At 33.8% G+C, this 19,746-nt stretch overlaps 1 protein-coding gene across 1 annotated transcript in view; it reads right to left on the bottom strand.

Moving 5' to 3' along the window:
* The window catches only part of LOC144438552 (WD repeat-containing protein 17-like), a 72,394-nt gene that overhangs the window by 45,727 nt on the left and 6,921 nt on the right, over positions 1 to 19,746 (bottom strand). Inside the window, exon 2 of the mRNA XM_078127631.1 lies at positions 13,465 to 13,734. Coding sequence (XP_077983757.1) covers positions 13,465 to 13,593 — 129 coding nt within the window. The 5' untranslated portion in view covers positions 13,594 to 13,734. The remainder of the gene's footprint in view (positions 1 to 13,464; positions 13,735 to 19,746) is intronic.

Genomic DNA, 19,746 nt, shown 5'->3' with positions numbered 1-19,746 from the left:
ATTAATATACTGGATATATGTAATTGTATATATTAAGTAATACTAATATAATTAATATATTATGGATATATGTAATTGTATGTATTAAGTAATACTAATATTGTGCTTGTATTAATATATTATGGATATATGTAATTGTATGTATTAAGTAATACTAATATAATTAATATACTGGATATATGTAATTGTATGTATTAAGTAATACTAATATTGTGCTTGTATTAATATATTATGGATATATGTAATTGTATGTATTAAGTAATACTAATATAATTAATATACCGGATATATGTAATTGTATATATTAAGTAATACTAATATTATACTTGTATTACTATATGTAATTGTATGTAAATTGTAATAATCTAAGTTATGTTATCAAATCGTTTATGCCTAAATAACAGGTTTGAGTTCTGCCACAAGTAACTGATGGTTAATGATATGCATCAGTGAGTGGAATACTGCAAGTACATTTTCATATACAGTACAGACAAATATCCCACAATAAAGATAAACTCAGTTTGATTTAATGACTTCCCACGTCACTGCAACGATCGAGATCAGTATACTATTTTTTTTTTACAATAGTGAACATTACACACAGTTGACAACAGAAGGGGTTTGTTGGCTTACTTTGATGCCTACAACATGTTCCAAATATTACTAAAGACAAGCTGACGTGATTTCAATGTAGATTTCACCAGTATTTCTACACTCCATAGATTGAACTAATTGCCCGTGGCAGTGCTATGACGTGGCAATATTATTGGTAATAAGGTCAGACTACTTCAAATGCTCTTACACACCTTCTGTAATACGTTGAGCTGACTTGCGTACAGCTGTTGTATCAAAGTAATGGGAAATTGCTTTCAGTAGAAAACATAAATTGACAGGAAACTGGTAAAATGTGTTAAGATTGACGTGTACTGATGGAGGAAAGATATGGATTTATTATAGCTGTCCTTGTCTTTCAATACTGTATCTAATCATGACCTGTTTGAAGCTAAGATAGTCTGCAAAGGTAATGGTAACCCATTTGTAGCTAAAATGGTCTGCAACTATTAATAATGACCAGTTTGTAGCTAAGATGGTCTGCCAATTTAATAATAACCTGTTTGTAGCTAAAATGGTCTCTAAATGTAATAATAACCCATTTGTAGCTAAGATGGTCAGCCAATTTAATAACCTGTTTGTAGCTAAGATGGTCTGCAACTATTAATTGTAACCTGTTTGTAGCTAAGATGGTCTGCAACTATTAATAATAACCAGTTTGTAGCTAAGATGGACTGCAACTATTAATAATAACCTGTTTGTAGCTAAGATGGTCTGCAACTATTAATAATAACCAGTTTGTAGCTAAGATGGTCTGCAACTATTAATAATAACCAGTTTGTAACTAAGATGCATGCAACTATTACCTGTTTGTAGCTAAGATGGTCTGCAACTATTAATAATAACCAGTTTGTAGCTAAGATGGTCTGCAACTATTAATAATAACCAGTTTGTAGCTAAGATGGTCTGCAACTATTAATAATAACCAGTTTGTAGCTAAGATGGACTGCAACTATTAATTGTAACCTGTTTGTAGCTAAGATGGTCTGCAACTATTAATTTGCAGCTATGATAACTCTACTGAACAGTCATTCAGTTGGTATTTAAATGCATCTGTATTCCTTTGCAAAGTTTCTATGGGTAGAATTAGCTGGTATGTCATCACATACATGACCAAAGCTTTTGAAGCAGGCAATAACCTAGTAAAATGAAACACCCAATTCTCCCAAATCCAATATCACTTTATTGCATACACCATGTCTTCATTTACATTTCAGTCTTTATATTAGCTGAGTGTTAATTCCAAGTTATGTTCTCCAGGGATACAGAAACACAGGAAATACCAAACCTCAAGAGATTTTACATCTTTAGAAACTCAAAAAGTATTGTTTGTTCATAACCATTGACTATTATACAAAAAGGGTAGAAATCTGTAGAATTTGTCCATTACCGGGCCTAGAGGTGATTTCACAAAAAAACCCACAGATTTGTTTTTCAGTCACTGCTAATCTGAGCACTCAGTGCCTTTCTCATTATCTGTCTATAAAGTGCCAACAGCATTTCACTGAAATCTTATTAAAGTGCCAACAGTGTTTCACTGACACTTTAATCCTTGGCTCACATTAGGGACGATCGCACAATCTGACACTGAGCACAATAAACAAACTTTGTTCATTTAGGGAGAGAGTGGGTTTGGCATCAGTGCAATTGTTGAACTTCATTTTCTCACTTTTGACTAAATTTAGAAAACTTCACGTCTTCATTGATAACAGTTTCTGTATTTACTATTGAGATGTAGATAAAGTTTATTAAAATTTACTTCTAATGTAATATATACAGTACTGGAGTTCCATTAATATAATAAATTAAATGTGTTTACTGTGTCTTTACATTGCATTGATTGTAATGGTGTGAGTTACTATTTTAATCATGGATTTACATCATATATAAAGTGTCAATGTCGCACTTGTGAACGTTCGTTTTTTTTTGGGGGGGGGGTCGGCCTAAATGAACAAACTGAACTTGTGCGATATTGTGCGATTATCCCTAATACTACTGTGTGCCTATGTTATACTGATCAATTTGACAAAACATTAACTAACTTTTTGGAAAAAAACACTCTTGTAAATGGGTCCTATATGTGCAAGCCAAGTTGTACACATTCAAAACAGAAATGTGGAATTTATACCCTGTCATTCTATGTTTGGACAGCATGCGTTTTCATTATTCATTTTGGGGGGCTTGAAATATGAGTCAGAACGTTCAAAGTTGCCATTACTCTCCTCAATATTGCATAAATTACGCTGGAGCAGGCATGATTTCAATCGTCCTCAACTCAAAGTGACAAGGCCCCTCAGGTCACTCATATATCCTAGGCTGAATGAAGAAAAATATTGGGAAAGAATATCTAAGAGTCAGAGTCTTGATATGGAGTTTGACTTCAGACTAATCAGTACCAGGCTATCTTGGGGATTAATCATTTTTATCATGATTTGGTTATACTGAATGGTATTCATCAAAAACATCACAAAAATAGATTGTAATATCATTTTTGGAATTTGTATTATAGAAAATCAATCTAACAGGGTTTGACTATATTTTATGATGTCATAAATGCATTGTAATTTTTTATAACATATATACGTGTATGCTTACAGCTCTGATTAACTTATATTTGGCAATATTCATCAAATACACCACAATGGATGGTAACATTTATTTATATATATATAATAACGAAGTAATAAACCCAAACTCTGTGGTTATATTGATTGGTTTCACATTCCATATCAATATATATTGAAATTCCTATTATGATAGAAGATTTACTTATAGTAAACAACATTTATCAATGTAATTGTTCTTTCTTTTTGGTTATGAAATTAAAAAAAAAAATTAAAAAAAATAATAAAAAAACAACAAAACAACAACAACAACATTTATCAAGTGCTATACCAAAGGATCACGGTATCATTTTGAAAGTCATACACATGTAACAGTAGAGAGCTGAAATATCACTAGTCTATATGATTTTACATTTTATGTTGACATGTACAGTTTGAATATGATGGAAGATTGAGATATACATGTACCAGTATATTTATTCTTGAAGGCTTGTACGTATTTTTCTTCTTTTTTTCCTGTCATGTGTGTAAATCTTCTGTATATTGTATTATGGGCTGATGGCCTTGAATTATATGAAATAAAGACCACTTTATAAATATCTTTAGTATATAAAAACTTATCTCCCAAAAAGTCCAGTGAGAGCCATCCCTCATGGGTTCAGTGTTAATGCAGGAGGAAACCTGAGTACCCGGGGAAAACCTGTGTTGTTTGGTAGAGTCAAACAGCTTACTTACAGCGTGGTAAATTTAATTAAACCCTAAATGGGTTTGAACCCCGACTGCAGTGGTAAGAGGCAAGTGATTTTAACCACTCGGCCACCAACAACCAATATGTAAATATGATGGAAGATTGAAATATACATGTGCCAGTATTTTTATTGTTGCTTCATTTTTGATATTAGAAATAAGTTTATTACACATCGTACTAAATTTAATATAACAATAGTTGATCAATCATGTTGTTTTCAAAGCCGCGAACCATTCTCATGAACTAGAGCTGATATTTCTTCTGCGACATTGTTAAATACCTCTTGGATTACATTATTTGTGGTCTACAACAATGTAGGGGAACTGACACAAATAAACATAATGTATAACACTGCATATTTAATGTTGGTATTTATTTATTTCTCAATGTGCATTCAAATTATGAGTGGTAAACGTCTGGATATAAAAGCTGCAGAAACTACAAATCTACCTGAATAAAATTTGACTGCCCATTCTTCAAAAGTTGGATAATAATAAACTACGTACATACAACAAATTTAAACTAACCTATGGTTTTGAACCATATCTAGAATTAGTACATAATATTAGTCATAGAATTGGCATTACCAAATTCACAATATCAGCACACAACCTACCTGTTGAAAAATTAAGATATACTGGAATACCCTGGAGCAAAGATTTTGCAATATGTGCACATAAATCAGTTTGTCGCCAGTGAAATCCATGATTTGCTTGGATGCAAAAGTAAATTAATAAATGATGCAAATTCTATTTTTTGATGAAATATCCATATACAATGAAACCATTACTAGATTAACAAATATTGAGATATTCAATATATATAGTTGAGGAGTAAAGATGGGTTTATTGCCAACAGCCTAGGGAAGTTTGTTAGCAAAATACTTCCACAAATTCAAAATATAAAAAAGTTATATTTAATCAGTTGTATTCCTCGTTAGTTTACTATTGTTTGCTTGTTTTATAGTTAGATATATTTTAGTATATCCTTGACCATAAATTATGTTCTGTAAAATGTAATTTTGAGTCAAATAAAATATACTGTACTGTAATGTACTGTACTGTACTGCACTGTACTGTACTGTACTGTACTGTACTGTACTGTACTGTACTGTACTGTACTGTACTGTAATGTACTGTACTGCACTGTACTGTAATGTACTGCAATGTACTGTAATGTACTGTACTGTAATGTACAGCACTGTACTATGCTGTACTGTAATGTACTGTACTATACTATACTGTACTGTAATGTACTGTACTATACTGCACTGCACTGCACTGCACTGTACTGTACTGCACTGCACTGCACTGCACTGCACTGTACTGTACTGTACTGCACTGTACTGTAGTGCACTACACTACACTACACTACACTACACTACACTACACTACACTACACTACACTACACTACACTACCACTACACTACACTATAACACAAGTACGTCTTTCATCAGCTAATCTGGAATTTTGAAAGATTCTAAACACAATCTGGCCCTTAACTATTTTGTATTTTTAATGCCAGATACCATGTACACATACATAAGTTTATTTAAGTACAGCAAGTCAAAGGAAGGTTTCTAGTGGGAGGAGGAAACGCAGGAGTGAGCAAGAATCCAAATATTTGTGGATCTGTTGCATTATACATTGTTACAGTAGTGGTATATATACAGTTACAAAACATTTCTTGCTGTATACTGTAAACCTGGAAATTTTCACGTAAGATTTATGTTTTGCTTATTTCGCTGGAAAACAAAAATGCAAAAATAAGTAGTGACTGAAATGCCTTCTTGTACATAAAGGCAATGTACCAATCTGGTAATTAGTGAAAATTAGATTTTTTGAGAATTAGCTGAAGAATGTAAAATCGCAAAATCTCTTGTGAAAAAAATAACTAGGTTTAGAGTATGTGTTTGAGTTTATACATCAGTGACCAAAACATTTAATAGATTCTGTGGTCAGAGATAATTATGAAGACCTGGCTGTAAATGTTAATCATTTGATGTTTCTTTTCTAATGTGTATACTGCATTTCTTAATCAACAAAAGTATTGAATACCTACAATAGTAGTAATACTACGTGACTCACATCCTAATATTCTGAATGTTTCATACTATCTTGCAGCAAAGAACGCAACTAGCTTATCTCCATAACATGTCTTCCTTAGAACACCTTGAGTATAAGGTTAGTATACAGCTGCAGTGTTTAAAAGTGTCAATGCTCACAGTATCCTTTAATGGCTGCTGTTTCTATGGTAACATCAGTCTTTCATCAGATGCACATTCATTAAAGCTCCTTTTTGAAAATACTGATGGAGATGTCCTCGCGCCTGAAATCAAATTAACCCTAAGCTAGTATCTATGAATTAGATAACAGGTTTATGACAATGTAAGGCTGTATGGACTGTGCAAAGAATACCAACTATCAATCATAGCCAAGTCATTATCAGCGTTTAGGTCATCATGAAACCTGTCAAGTTTTCTATAATTTTCAATCATCCTTGTTCTGACATGAGTGTCATTTCAGTCTCATTGCATGAGACATAACTTTTATACATGGTAGTAAGGAAAAAAAAATTGTGTTTCCGATTATCATGGCTTAAGAAAATAGGGTTTTATTTTTGAAAAATATTGCTTCAACCTAAAAACAAACAAATTGTCAGTTGGAATACCCCTTCCATGACAGTTTAATGAAATATGTATAAACATCGCTGGAGAAAGAAAACAGACGTGCATGAAGACAACGAATTTCTTATCTTTTTGTTTGAAATGTTTTTAAAAATGTTTAGGTTGGAGGCTTAAACTTGGGTCGGTCAGGTTATTGGAAACACACATTATTTTATTGACCTAATACAAATCACTTTTTTTCGCTAAATTTCGCATGTCAGGTTTTTTTTTTATAATCATAAAACTACTTTACCTTTGTTCTTAGGCTAAAATAAACATCAATGTTATTGATAGCATTATTAATAGCATTAAATGTTAACTTTAATTCTGCTGATGCATCTCACAGACACACATGGTCAGGAACACAAACATGCAAGCATGTTATTGTTTTCAATGATTCATGTGTGTTGCCATGACAACACATGTTTTCATATTGGAATGCTAGTAATCTTTTGAATTAGTGATAAGGGTGACCTTATTTTGGTCGATCGGTCAATTTAAAAAAAAAAGTGAAAAAATAGAAAATACATGTATGTTCATGTTCCTCTGTTTCTTCCTCTCTATCTTCTTTTTATTGGATTCCTGGTAACAAACCCTTTCCCAGCTTCTCTACACAATTGGCATGTTCTCCGCCACCTACTTGAATAACTTCTGTCATGAAAGAAATGCTCTATTCGTGAACAAGTGTCATTGTCACCACCAAGAATGTCCATGACATCAACAGTCCAGACACTTGCTTATTCTTGCTACAGAGGGCGTTGTTTCACGAAATATTAAGGGTGGGCGAAAATAAAATATATTTTTCATTTTGATGTCGGAGCTGAAAATTCAAAGTTTCAGAGTTGAAGGAATCTATGACAGTAATTAGACTAACACCATTTATCAATTACGCTCATATAAACGAAGAGCACCATGCCAAATGGTTGAATAAATCCACAGGTCTTCTTCATACATGCACACTGTAAAAGCACGATATTATGAATGCATAACTTCAAAATTAAAACATTATTCTATGGTACAATAAGCTGTGTTTATATCTTTTGGGAGTAATGTTTTGCTGCATACTTAGAGATGTTATTCCCCAATATTTTTCTTCGTTCAGCGAAGGAAAATACGAGTGACCTAAGGGGCGTTTGTCACTACTCATCTAGCGACTCGTAGTGACAACCCTTAGGTCATGAATATTTTCCAGTTGAATGAAGAAAGATATTGGAGAATAACATAATTATACCAACGCCAGTGATATCAAAGAAAAATTGGGGAAAGTAATGGCAATTTGGGAAATTTTAACTCATATTTCGAACACAGCAGAACCAGTGACATAGACACACAGACGTGTGTTGTCCTGACATAGAACAATAAGAATATATATATGCCATATTTTTCTTCAACTTGGCTGGTGCATGGTATAAAAATATTAATACACTGTAAGTACTTGAAGTGTATTTATTGAAACATACTTAACGATCACTTGCTACTGGCAGACCCCAAATCTTTGATAACAAGTTGTAAATCCTTATAATAACTAGAGGCAGCTACTTTTAATAGTCACTTCAATGATGTAGACTACAATGAGTGGAACAACATGTGACAAAAACATTCCATCACAATAATACACATTCATACTAAACACAGAGATTTCTCGCTCCAAATTTGCCTGACAACATTTGTTAAAATAGTCACCAGTTCAACTAGGGGGCAACCAACATATGTTGTCAGTATAAGTGTACAAACTGTGCATCACCATGGTAACTGTCCAGAATACAAAAACACACAAATTATTCATGAGATATATCCAAATCCCCCTTTATCATGTCATAAACAGAGAAGTCGTAAAAAAAGATCTCATCCCCTGGAGTTCATCTCATGAAATACATCATTACATTTTTTCAATTTTACCTTAAGGCGGCCTGTTTCCCAATTACACAGCTGTCAGACTAAAAATGAACATTTCAATCTCATTTATAAACGTGAGCTAACAGATTATTTACTTATGTTACACAGGTTAAATCGTCAGGTAATGTAATTTTTGATCAAATTGAATTAAATATTTATCAACATTCCAGTAGTGTTGTACATGTTGCCAGAGTGAATCTTCATGAAATCTGGGTTCCTACAGCTAAATGACTAAAACTTTCAACTCACTGTCAAACAATTTTGTGAAATAAATCTCACATTTTTCTAAGATAATCCGCACTGTTTCATGTTACAGTACAATTGCTCGTCTACAAGGCTTGGTTCTCACATTTTGCAAAACTATAGTGTCATTTTTTCTACTTTCGTTTCCTGGGAGAGTACATTTCTCAGTTGTGACAATGCTTTGAGACAATGTGGTCATCAACTGTATGACTATATGTACTTCCACCATCAATCCATTTGCATGGCTATTACTTGCAGTGCTCTCTCTGGCAGTACTTTCATGTGTGCACTGGCTGGTAAAAGTGCAGCATAAAACACCACAAGCATGAGTGCAGCTTGAGACCCCTGAGTATAATACCCAAACTGATACTCATGAGGCATGAGATTTTTTGTAATGAGATTTTTTGTAATTATTACATAATTTCTATGTTTATCCATTGAAAATATCAAATTTCCATAAAAATCATTCAATCACACAATTTCAGTATTTCTGAAACCTTTGTGAGTAATAACATACTGACGTTTTCATGTAAGCAGCAGATCAATCGAAGTTCTATTTGAGATTATTGAACAGTCAGAATACTTTAATTGAAGCCAGTTTATCACCGACTGTAATCAGCAGGGATAGCAAATATATGGCTGTTGTCCTTAGAGATTGTTTTTGACTTGTAATTGACAGTGTTTGGAATTTTAGGCTTCTTTCAGTATATAAACCTTTCCTTTCATTTGTTCATGTTACCTTGACTGTCTCTTGCGTTTTTTGTCATATTTCACTTTGTTTTTTGTATGTGTTTTATATCTTATTTTTATGAGCATGTACTCGAAGTAAATAAATAAATAAAATAACAAATAAAATTTCATGTACAAAGAATGAATGTACACTCATTTGCATGCAGTGAAAATACCATACTTGTATGCACATGCACCTGTGCAAGTAAGTAATGTATAATAATGTAACATATGCAATAATATTTAATATTCATTTATACATTGATCAGGTATTCAAATTCATTTTGTAATGACTTGTTATCAATGCATTAATATATAAAGGCCTTACTTTTTGTACTGTAACAATCACTTAGGCACTTTCATTATGGAGAAGTCTGTGAGATATGATAGAACTTATGCCGGCAAAAAGTTAGGAAAATGTTCGAGAAAGAATCAAGTGGGGTCATTGTACATAAATGAGTACATGAACTGTGCACATGATCGGGCTGACGATGACTTTACGCAATGCCGTACGCAGTGTCGTGAATGATAGTATAGTAATACATGTAGTTACATTTTCTAAGTGACATGTACTAGTTGGGGATAGCAAATATGGTACTATGTTTTGCACACTTCTTTCCTGTTTCAATAATATGTTTATATATCTGACAAAGAACATGCTGGCCAGTCTGGTGTAGCAATTACTTATTTGCATAGCAATAGAACATTAAACACTAGGCACGAAAACCTGTGGTTGGGCTGACGAGGTGTGCTCATTACAGACTGATTATCACCCGAATGAGGGTAATCACGGGTGTTTTCAGACACCCGAATGTATCTGCAGAGACCCGGAGGGAAACCGACATCTTGAATTGGATTCTTTCCATTATGACAGTGAAGTTTACCTGAATCTATACACAGACATAACAAAAACATGTATGAATAAACTGTACCAAACTGTCCTACAACTTCACACATCTCAGCCACATTCTCTCTGATTACACCAATACATTGCTTTGCTATGTTACAAATCTTCATACAAATATTTACCATAATTATGACGACCCAGATTCTAAGGTTACAAATACATTCATATTATGTGTACAATTTACATACAAATTGTTCTTTTCATCTATTAGATCAACATAAAGAACCTAATTTCACCACTCCGTTTCAATTTCAATAAATATATCAATATAACATAATTAACATTTAACAAAAGTCCCAAGTCCAATTTTCTTTCTATAATAAATTGAATACAATGTCAGGAAATAATTTCCACTCCACAATCTAGTACAATTAAATGAATTATATTATATACATATTGTATAAAAGTATACATCATATGTTAGTCTTACCAACTTTATACAACCCAGGATTAGATGATAAATTTCTCTAAGCTTTGGCTACAAAATATTTTGATTTATTATCACATAAAAACCCACATATTATACAATAACCTGTCCAATAAAATAAATTATGGAGTCATTTATGGTTGAATGGTTGAAATACATCATGGAGTACATGATGGTTGAATGGTTGCACTCAGAGTGGATGGCTAAGAACGTCCAAGTTGTCAGTTTTTGAGCCTTGGCACTGTTATTGTTTCTGAATGGTTTCTTGGCCATGATTCAAGCCATGAATGTGACCGACTCAGTCTACCAAGCTGTATAATTAGGGACCTGGTAGGATAGAGGTTACTATGTCAAGGATGTAATCCTATGGTGTGTTTTTTAGAAAAATACAGGGATTGTATCCTGGAGTTTAGGACATAAAAAAGATGGGTGTCTGAAGTAATAAAAATAACACTTTTAAGTATAGTGTGGGAAAGTCCTCAATTTGAACATTATTACACAATACATTCTTGCTGAGTGTAATAGCAGTATTCACTTAATACTTTATTGAGGCAATGTTTAATCAAGTGGCGGGACATAACGTCTCATTAGCTCTGTTAGACCTATTTATCACGTCCTTCACTATTGTAACTTTAGTGTCTGTAAGTGTACATTTATTATTCATACATTAGTGAAAATGAAGCAATGCAATACAATGCAATGCAATACAATACAATACAATACAATACAATGCAATACAATGCAATGCACTAAATGTCAATATAATTTTGTACACAAAGACAATAATATATACACCATTTCATTTTGCACTTTCTGCATTTAGTTAAAATGCCAATGCTATCTTATGCATGAGTCAAAAATACTAAACAGTGTTGTTTTGTGCTTTTAGTATTCATGACGCCTTTGTCATGTTTTTAGAGATTACGATATCTCTTTTCTATAATGCCATGTGAGGTCTATCTTTTATATAATAAATCAAATATTGCACAAAAAAATCTCATTTTTATGCAGAAGTAACAGACACCAGCAGAATCTATGAATGCAATGAACAAGTTAACACTAACTTTTCATAAAATTCATAATTCAAACTATTATAATATCATCAAATGTAATCTGATTTTGTATACCAACTGAGTTCAACCTTATGCTATATTACACTTCAGGTAGGTGAATCAAGTCCCTGTATCATGACCGTGAGACATGCAATCCAGGTATTAAATAATAGATGGGCTTGAACGAAGTACTAGTATCACAGCTTGAAGGCATTCAGTCTTTTCACTCCACACACTTCACTTTTAACTTCACATATCATTTGTCACTTGCTGTACCTTTATAAAGCTGTTACTCTGAAGGTACTTTCGTATAACCATGATTGATGGTGGAAAGGTGTTGTATAGCCACTATATATTAATCTCCAATGTAGGACACAGCAGTGCTTCATGCAGTAGTAGTAACATTGCAAACTTAAAGGTTATACCCCCATGGGACACACAGTCAATTGTGCAAAGGACAATTAACAGCACTATATGATGGATACTTTTGCTAGAAACAATTGATATTAGTTATTGAAAAAAAGTTTCACGAATTAAACTGTGACAGTACAAATTAACTTTCAAGTAGTGGTACTGATGCCTTAACTTTACATCCTCATGCCTTGGAAGTTACCGGTAATTACTGGCATTTGCAGGTGATAAATGGTCCAATGCAGGTGAATTTCAGTAAATACCTGCATTAAGCAGGTTACAGTTTAAATTTACTAGCATTTGAAAGGTAAAATTTCAACTTTAAGCTGCATTCCACAGACAAATTTTGAAGCCCACTTGCAAATTGTCTATTTTCATATAATGAGGAATCATTTTATTTGCATTACAGCCTGTAATATGAACACTGTCCTTCATGATTCAACAACATTGATGGTTATTTGCATTCAACAGATAAATATGTCATTTGTCACAACGAATGTTGATAAGAATTAGAGTTTAACATATGATATTATTTTACTTCCCTCCTAAGTTTTAAATTTTAGGAGCATTTTGTTCCCAACATTTCAAATTTAGGAGCAAATTGATCCTCAGAAATCTTGCTCAAAAAATTAACTTTCTAGGCAGCCACACAATCAGAACAAGATAGAGTAGGAAGTTTACAAGCATTTGAGCCTTCAGATCAGGAGATTTATATCAATCCTCCTCCTGTTAGACAGTTAACCATCTTATCCTCAGAGACATAAACACCCATATCCTACTGGGGCAGTAATATACAGCTACTAAAAGATTCAACTATTTATATAGGTGGGGCATAATAATTTGCTGTAATCCCACATTTAACACAACATGATTGTGGAATACAAGTGATGTCCCTGTTTTGGACTGTACCATCTACAGGTGTTATTATCCCAGACCCCTATTCATTGCAAAGTCTTTCCACAGGACTACCAATAAAGAGGGTCTGTTTATGAGAGTGCTACACCATCACGCTACACAGATCTTTCCATAGAAGGGCTGGTCTTATCCTCCTTTTTACTGGTGACCTACCGTATCAAGCTACATATGTTCCAATCTACAATAAAACACATCTTGCAATTTGGAAGGGCTTGTCTTATACTCTGGTGACCTACTATATAAAGCTGCATGTGTTCCAAAGTACTCACTCATAAACTGTACAATATTCTTACCTGATAGATATATATGGCCAGGGTAGCACAGTAGGCAAATCTGTCCCCACTAGCTGCACATACATCACTGTTCCATGGCTGGCAACCTGCAGCTAACAATCCTACTTGCTTCATCCCTCCAGTCGTCATGACTACAATGTACTGAATTACGAGTTGCTGTAGATACTGTAGAAGTTACTGTGTCTTTGCTAGGAACACGTAGGTTAACCGATGGTAGAGGAAGAAAAACAGGAATTTAGTTTCTTGACTTCTTCCTTCTCCAAAAAGAACCTACAGACAAACGATAGAGAAAGTTGTTAATATGCATGTACTTGTACAGAAATGCATTCAATAGAGACATAGCTTAATTGTTAACTACACAGGTTCCCTAGTTGTCAGAACTTTCTACCCTATTTCCTAAGATAACCGAAGTATTACATATGATATTACAAGTAGAAGAAGAAATTCCTTTTACTGAGGGAATCAATGCATCGTTAAACCATACACCCTAGCTTACTGATCAAGAGTGCATTGTAAAAAAAATGTATATATTTCACTTGCATTGGCTATACGCAATTAGTCTCCTTAACGCATTTTAACAAGATATGATCGGTGATCGGTAACAACCACGCTATCTAATAATCCATGGCTTCAACTCTATCTTCAGCTTTGCATCTCTTCTAATGTTGTTGAGCTTCTGTAGTTGTCAGTTAGAGATCAAGTAATGAGCTTCTGGGGGCCATAGCGACTGCTTTGATATCATGTTTGCATAAAACGAAGTGGTTTGAGGGTATTCCGATATCCCAAGAATCCTTGTTCAGCGTATCAAAACAGTGCAACACACACAATAAACAAGTAGTTCACTTCAGAATATTCAACCTACGTATTCACAGGTCATACAAAGTGAAATACACATTACTGCCCATGTGTCAACTTTGGATATTATGAAAACATGAAATATACATACATGTAGTAGTAACAACAAATATGCACATATAGAAAGTACAAACACTGAAATTCTTTTTGACATTTTTTATTTTTCAATTATGTTACAGAGTAAATACGATACTGTTGAGATACTGTACATATTACATGTTATATAGACATCACAAATTGCCCTACTTCGGAAAGATACTATCCTTAGAGAATTAAATATTAATACATCCATGCAGTCACAATAAATAGGGTTGTTCAGATGATGTAAGTTGGCAAAATTATTATTTTATGGAGGTTACATATTAAAATCATAGTAACGTAATATGGAAAATGTTGTCCCCGTTGTCTGTAAGGTATGTCATGATGGGGCACCCTCACACATCAGTCAACCCCTCCCACACCTGGTGAGGGGAAGCGGGTGAGGGCAGAATGACACAATGTATCTTACAGTCTATCCCCATCCCTGGTGCCAGGAATAAAGAATCTTAGGTGCAGACTAGGTATACAACTTCAAACATTAGACCATGGACGAACGGAACCTGTTACAAACCATGAAAGTAAACACTGGATTAATAACACTTGGCATGTTGGAAGAACAGAGACTTGTATTAATACATTCCATCATTTGATTAGAACAGTTTTATGGTCACTTTACATAAATTTTCAGTTCCCCTGGCATTTCATGTACACATAAAGAGGCCATAAAACTGTTGTTATCAACCCATGGAATGTAATACAAGTCTCTACTGTTCCAACATGCTCAGCCAAGTGTTATTAATCCAATTCATTTGTTTACTTTCCTGTTTGTAACAGGTTCGGGATGAACGGTCTGATGTAAGCAGTTGTACATAGTTTGCATTATGTATTTCAGAATATACCAATATAGACTGGAAAACACTCAATACTATTACTACGCACGAATACATGTATACTGTGTATTACAGTCATCAAACACTAGCCTACACTGATGTGTACCTGTAGTCTTGAAGGACTGACACTACTACTACTATTTCTACTTTCCTAACTGCATGATTTCAATTTTCTAAATTTTGTTCATCCAGAGTAGTCTTGAAGGACTGTAATTTGATTAAAATCTGATGTGGTGAAAGCCCCTATATATCTTTAGTACCTCTATTTCCATCATTTTGTATCTATGTTTTGTTCCTGCCTTCCTACATCTCACCCTGTGTAATAGAAAATCTCATTTGAATCTCACACCTTTGAGTAGCCAATCAGGATGAGCATTGCATTGGCAGCTGCACACACTGGAGAAATTGAAAAAACAAACAAGCAAATGTACACACAGAGGATTGTGTTGATGACATGACCTGTTGGTGGCTGATTGGTTGAAGAAACCTTTCAAGATCCTTGAGATTTAAACAAGATTTTCTATAATACACAGGGTCAGATGTGGGAAGGCGGTGATCATCCGAACAAAACAAATGTCACAACACGATGGAAACAGAGGTAAATAATGACATCTAGCTGCTTTTACCACATCAGATTTTAATCAGATTGGAAAGACTGATGCTACTTTGACTATATTTCAGCAATCCAGCCTGCCATTTTGATTTTTTGTATTTTGCTTATCCAGACTGCTGGAGATGAACGAAATTCAAAAAAATCTAAATGGCAGTTAGAACAGCTGAAACAGTAATAGAGACTACATATACACTAATGAACATGTAGTTACATATAAAGTCCCATTACTCAGTGATTACTGATAACTTCTCATTCTAATTGTTAATTTCTGCTCGTTTTAAATATGCTCCAAACCCTTACTACAACCCATAACACCAAAGTAAAGCATTATATGTATGTGACACAGTCGTTTATAGCATCCATATCAAGTGTTAAAGTACACTGTTTCATTTGCTAATTTACCACATTAGAAAGGCTACATGCTACACTTGTATTAAATAAACCAATTGAAACAGTATATTTTTACACTTGATACGAATGCTATGAATGGGTGTAGCACATAGAGAAAGTGCTTTGCTTCAGTGTTACCCATTGTAGAAATGTTCAGTCCTTGAAGAGGTTAGTCACCAAGCTGCCTCTTTCTTGATGATTCTGTATAAACTGGCTTGATGTATGTATGTAAATAATCATGAATCACACACAGACTCACTATTTGTCAACAACTTTTTAACTTGTGAGATGTTGAAATGACGTGATCACTTGGGGATCATACATTTTTCATTAAATACAATGTTAAAATAAGAAGTCTAGAACAAATGCTGAAAATGTTGTTCTATAGTTGCATATACTGGAGTTTGGTACCTCCATGATTTAGAGTACAATACTACATGTACTAGGACTGTCCTTATTGTAAACTAAATGCTACACAGCACTAAACTCTCAATCCAACACCTCACCTTCCAAACTAATACTGGGGGTAGAACTAAACATTTCACTCTATCATAAACCCCAGCATGATGCTAGGATTGCAAACTAAACTCATAACCATAAATAATTTACCTGGTATAGATTTAGGAGGTCTTATGCCTGGGGTCTTATAATGCCAAAAGGCTAGAGATATATTATTAATACAAAATGTTTGCTTATAATCCTAGTTACAGCCGTAGAATCAATTGATCACTACTAGTACTACATTGATGCAGCCAAGTATAAACTGTAAGTTTATAACCATCAAGTATATTCAGCTCTGTTCACACTTAAAAGTACAGAACATGTAGACAGAGGTTAGGAACATTAGTTTGTTTGTTTGTTTGTTTGTTTGTTTGTTTTATTTATGTGTCCTATGTGGGCTTACCAAATGAACATTTCGTTCCATACAAATATGTGTACCATATCAGTGTTTTTGCTAAGGTTTGGGAACCCCGGTAACAGAAAGGGGGAAAGCGGTAAAACTGGTAGTGCTTCCCATGCAATGTATCACAGTTTAGGTGGGGAACCCCGGTAAAATGATGTGGGAACTCCGGTAGATTTTACCTACTTACCGCCCTTAAATAAAACACTGCATATAAATTAAGTAGTTGCCACATCCAGCCCATAGTATATTAGAAATGTGTGCTCACACAATGAAAGATTTAGAAATCAGCAGTTCAAAATTGGTTTGAAGTCGGTTGAACTTGTACTGTTCCAACATACACTAAAACGCATTTTGAACTAATTTAGTTGACAGTCATTTTGTTACTATGCGTTCTTTGGACTAATGTGTACAGAATACATTGCCATCACTCATACACTCAGGATAGTAACAAACAGGCAAAGCATATGATCAATATCTAAACTGTCTCCCATGTTAGCAAAATAGACAATAAACAAACATGATTGTTATAGAATATATTACACAATGCATTAAAGCCAAAAATATAGAATACTGGTCGTTCTACATCATGACAACTTGTGTCTATGTCACAATAATGCGTCTCTATGTCATTGGTTCTGCTGTGTTTGAGTCAAAACATTCAAAATTGCCAAATTTTTTTTATATTACTGGCAATGGTATAATTATATTATTCCCCAATATTTTTCTTAATTCAGTAGGAAAATACTCATGACCTAAGGGTTGTCACAACACGTCCAGCAACTCATAGTGACAAGGGCCCCTTAGGTCACTCATATTTTCCTTGGCTGAATGAAGAAAAATATTGGGTAATAATATCTTAATTGTTTGTTTTCTGCATCATGTTCAACAAGGATGGTTGGCAACATCGATGCATAAATGCCAATGGCATTACAGCACATGGCTTGCAAAGTTATTCTTCAAACAACAACCGATATAAAAAGTATACATTTTATTTTTATCGTTACTAAATATATTGTACAAATACTTTTAAGTGATTATATTGTTCATCATCATAAAAAAAAAAATTTTTCATCATCATCATAAAAATTTATATAGCGCCAAATTCCAAAAAGTCAAATTGTTCAAAGGCGCTAGATGGTGTTCAATTTACACAGAATCACTAGCACTGTCTACAGACATACTCTATACCAATTTCATGCATCACTTATCTGTACACCAATAACATGTGACAAATTAACCTAAATAGAATACCCTAAATAATTAATCTTCAAGCAATGACCAATATGAAAAAGTTGACATCTTTTATTTTATAGATAATAAATATGTTATGAAAATACTAATAAGTAATTACATATTCTTCATCACTAGCATTGTCTGTCAGCCATGCTCTAAGCCAATTTCATGCATCACTAAATGTACAACAATATCTTCTGACACATGCAATTTGGTGTTCCCTATCCCTTACTATGTGGTAACTCACACTCATAGGAAACTCCAGTTTTTAGCATTTTTGACTCAAAATATTCCGTCTTTTATTAGAGGGCAGAGTGGTTGCAGGTCTTGACAAATTTGGTGATTTTGTGAATAAATGTAGTTACTAGTAAATCCACAGAGTATACATGAATAAATAATGTTACACAAACCAATCATTGATGCCGATGGAGGGTGATGAATCAATCAATAGTACTACGGTTAGTACACACTGCTCTACATACACTGTAGCTGTTAGCACTTTCATATTGACCACTGTAAGTCTATTTTTAACTTAAAGAGCTCTAGTTCAATATTGGAGTTGGCGATTATGTCTACAGACTGCTATTCATACAGTTTGGATACAAATCATCACAGCATTGTAGTGATAGAGTCTTACTTCAGACACTATTTTCTCATCTCGAAGGCTCATCCATTATCAAACTCATGTTTGTGCCTTGAAGTGATGGTAAAATAAATCCTTTAATGTTGACGTATTTTATGCATGTGGTGATCTCCTGATTACTAGTTATAATTATGTTTCAGTAATAGAATGCCCTAAAGTAATTCTTCTTATGACATAACAATAGTTCTGAAAAAAAAGTTCATTCTAGAGAGGAATGCCACTAGCACTCCAGGAAATAAAGGTGTTTTCACAAACTTTGGAGTCATATCAGGATTTCACACCATGTGATTTCCAAGAAACACCAAATTGAAACTCTATCTATTTCACCTTCCTTGTGCTAGCAGTGGACTAGCAGTGATTCACTGTTGCCTCAACATATGGGACTTAGCAGACATATACAATTGTATACGCATTAGATGAACACTGAATATTCATGAATCCTAACTGCTTATTATCTTCAGACAATTAGCCATGAGGTATAAGTGGATTAAGTTGAATCAGAGTTTCAATTTGAAGTTGATTGGCAATCGCACAAAATTTATGTGATGTTAAATCATGAAATGACTCACCAAAACTGAAAGTTTATGAAAATACCGTTATCCTGGAGTGGCGTTCCCCTTTAGAATTTAACTCAGCAATAAACCAACATAACCAAGACACCTTCACATCTTTCAATGTTACTAACAGTAGCATGGATTCTATGCAAGTATTAATC

Source organism: Glandiceps talaboti, chromosome 8 (assembly GCF_964340395.1).
Source record: "Glandiceps talaboti chromosome 8, keGlaTala1.1, whole genome shotgun sequence".
In the NCBI taxonomy this organism is placed as follows: Eukaryota; Metazoa; Hemichordata; class Enteropneusta; family Spengelidae; genus Glandiceps; species Glandiceps talaboti.
The sequence above is the reverse complement of the archived record's forward strand: the minus strand, read 5'-3'. Positions and strand labels throughout refer to the sequence as shown.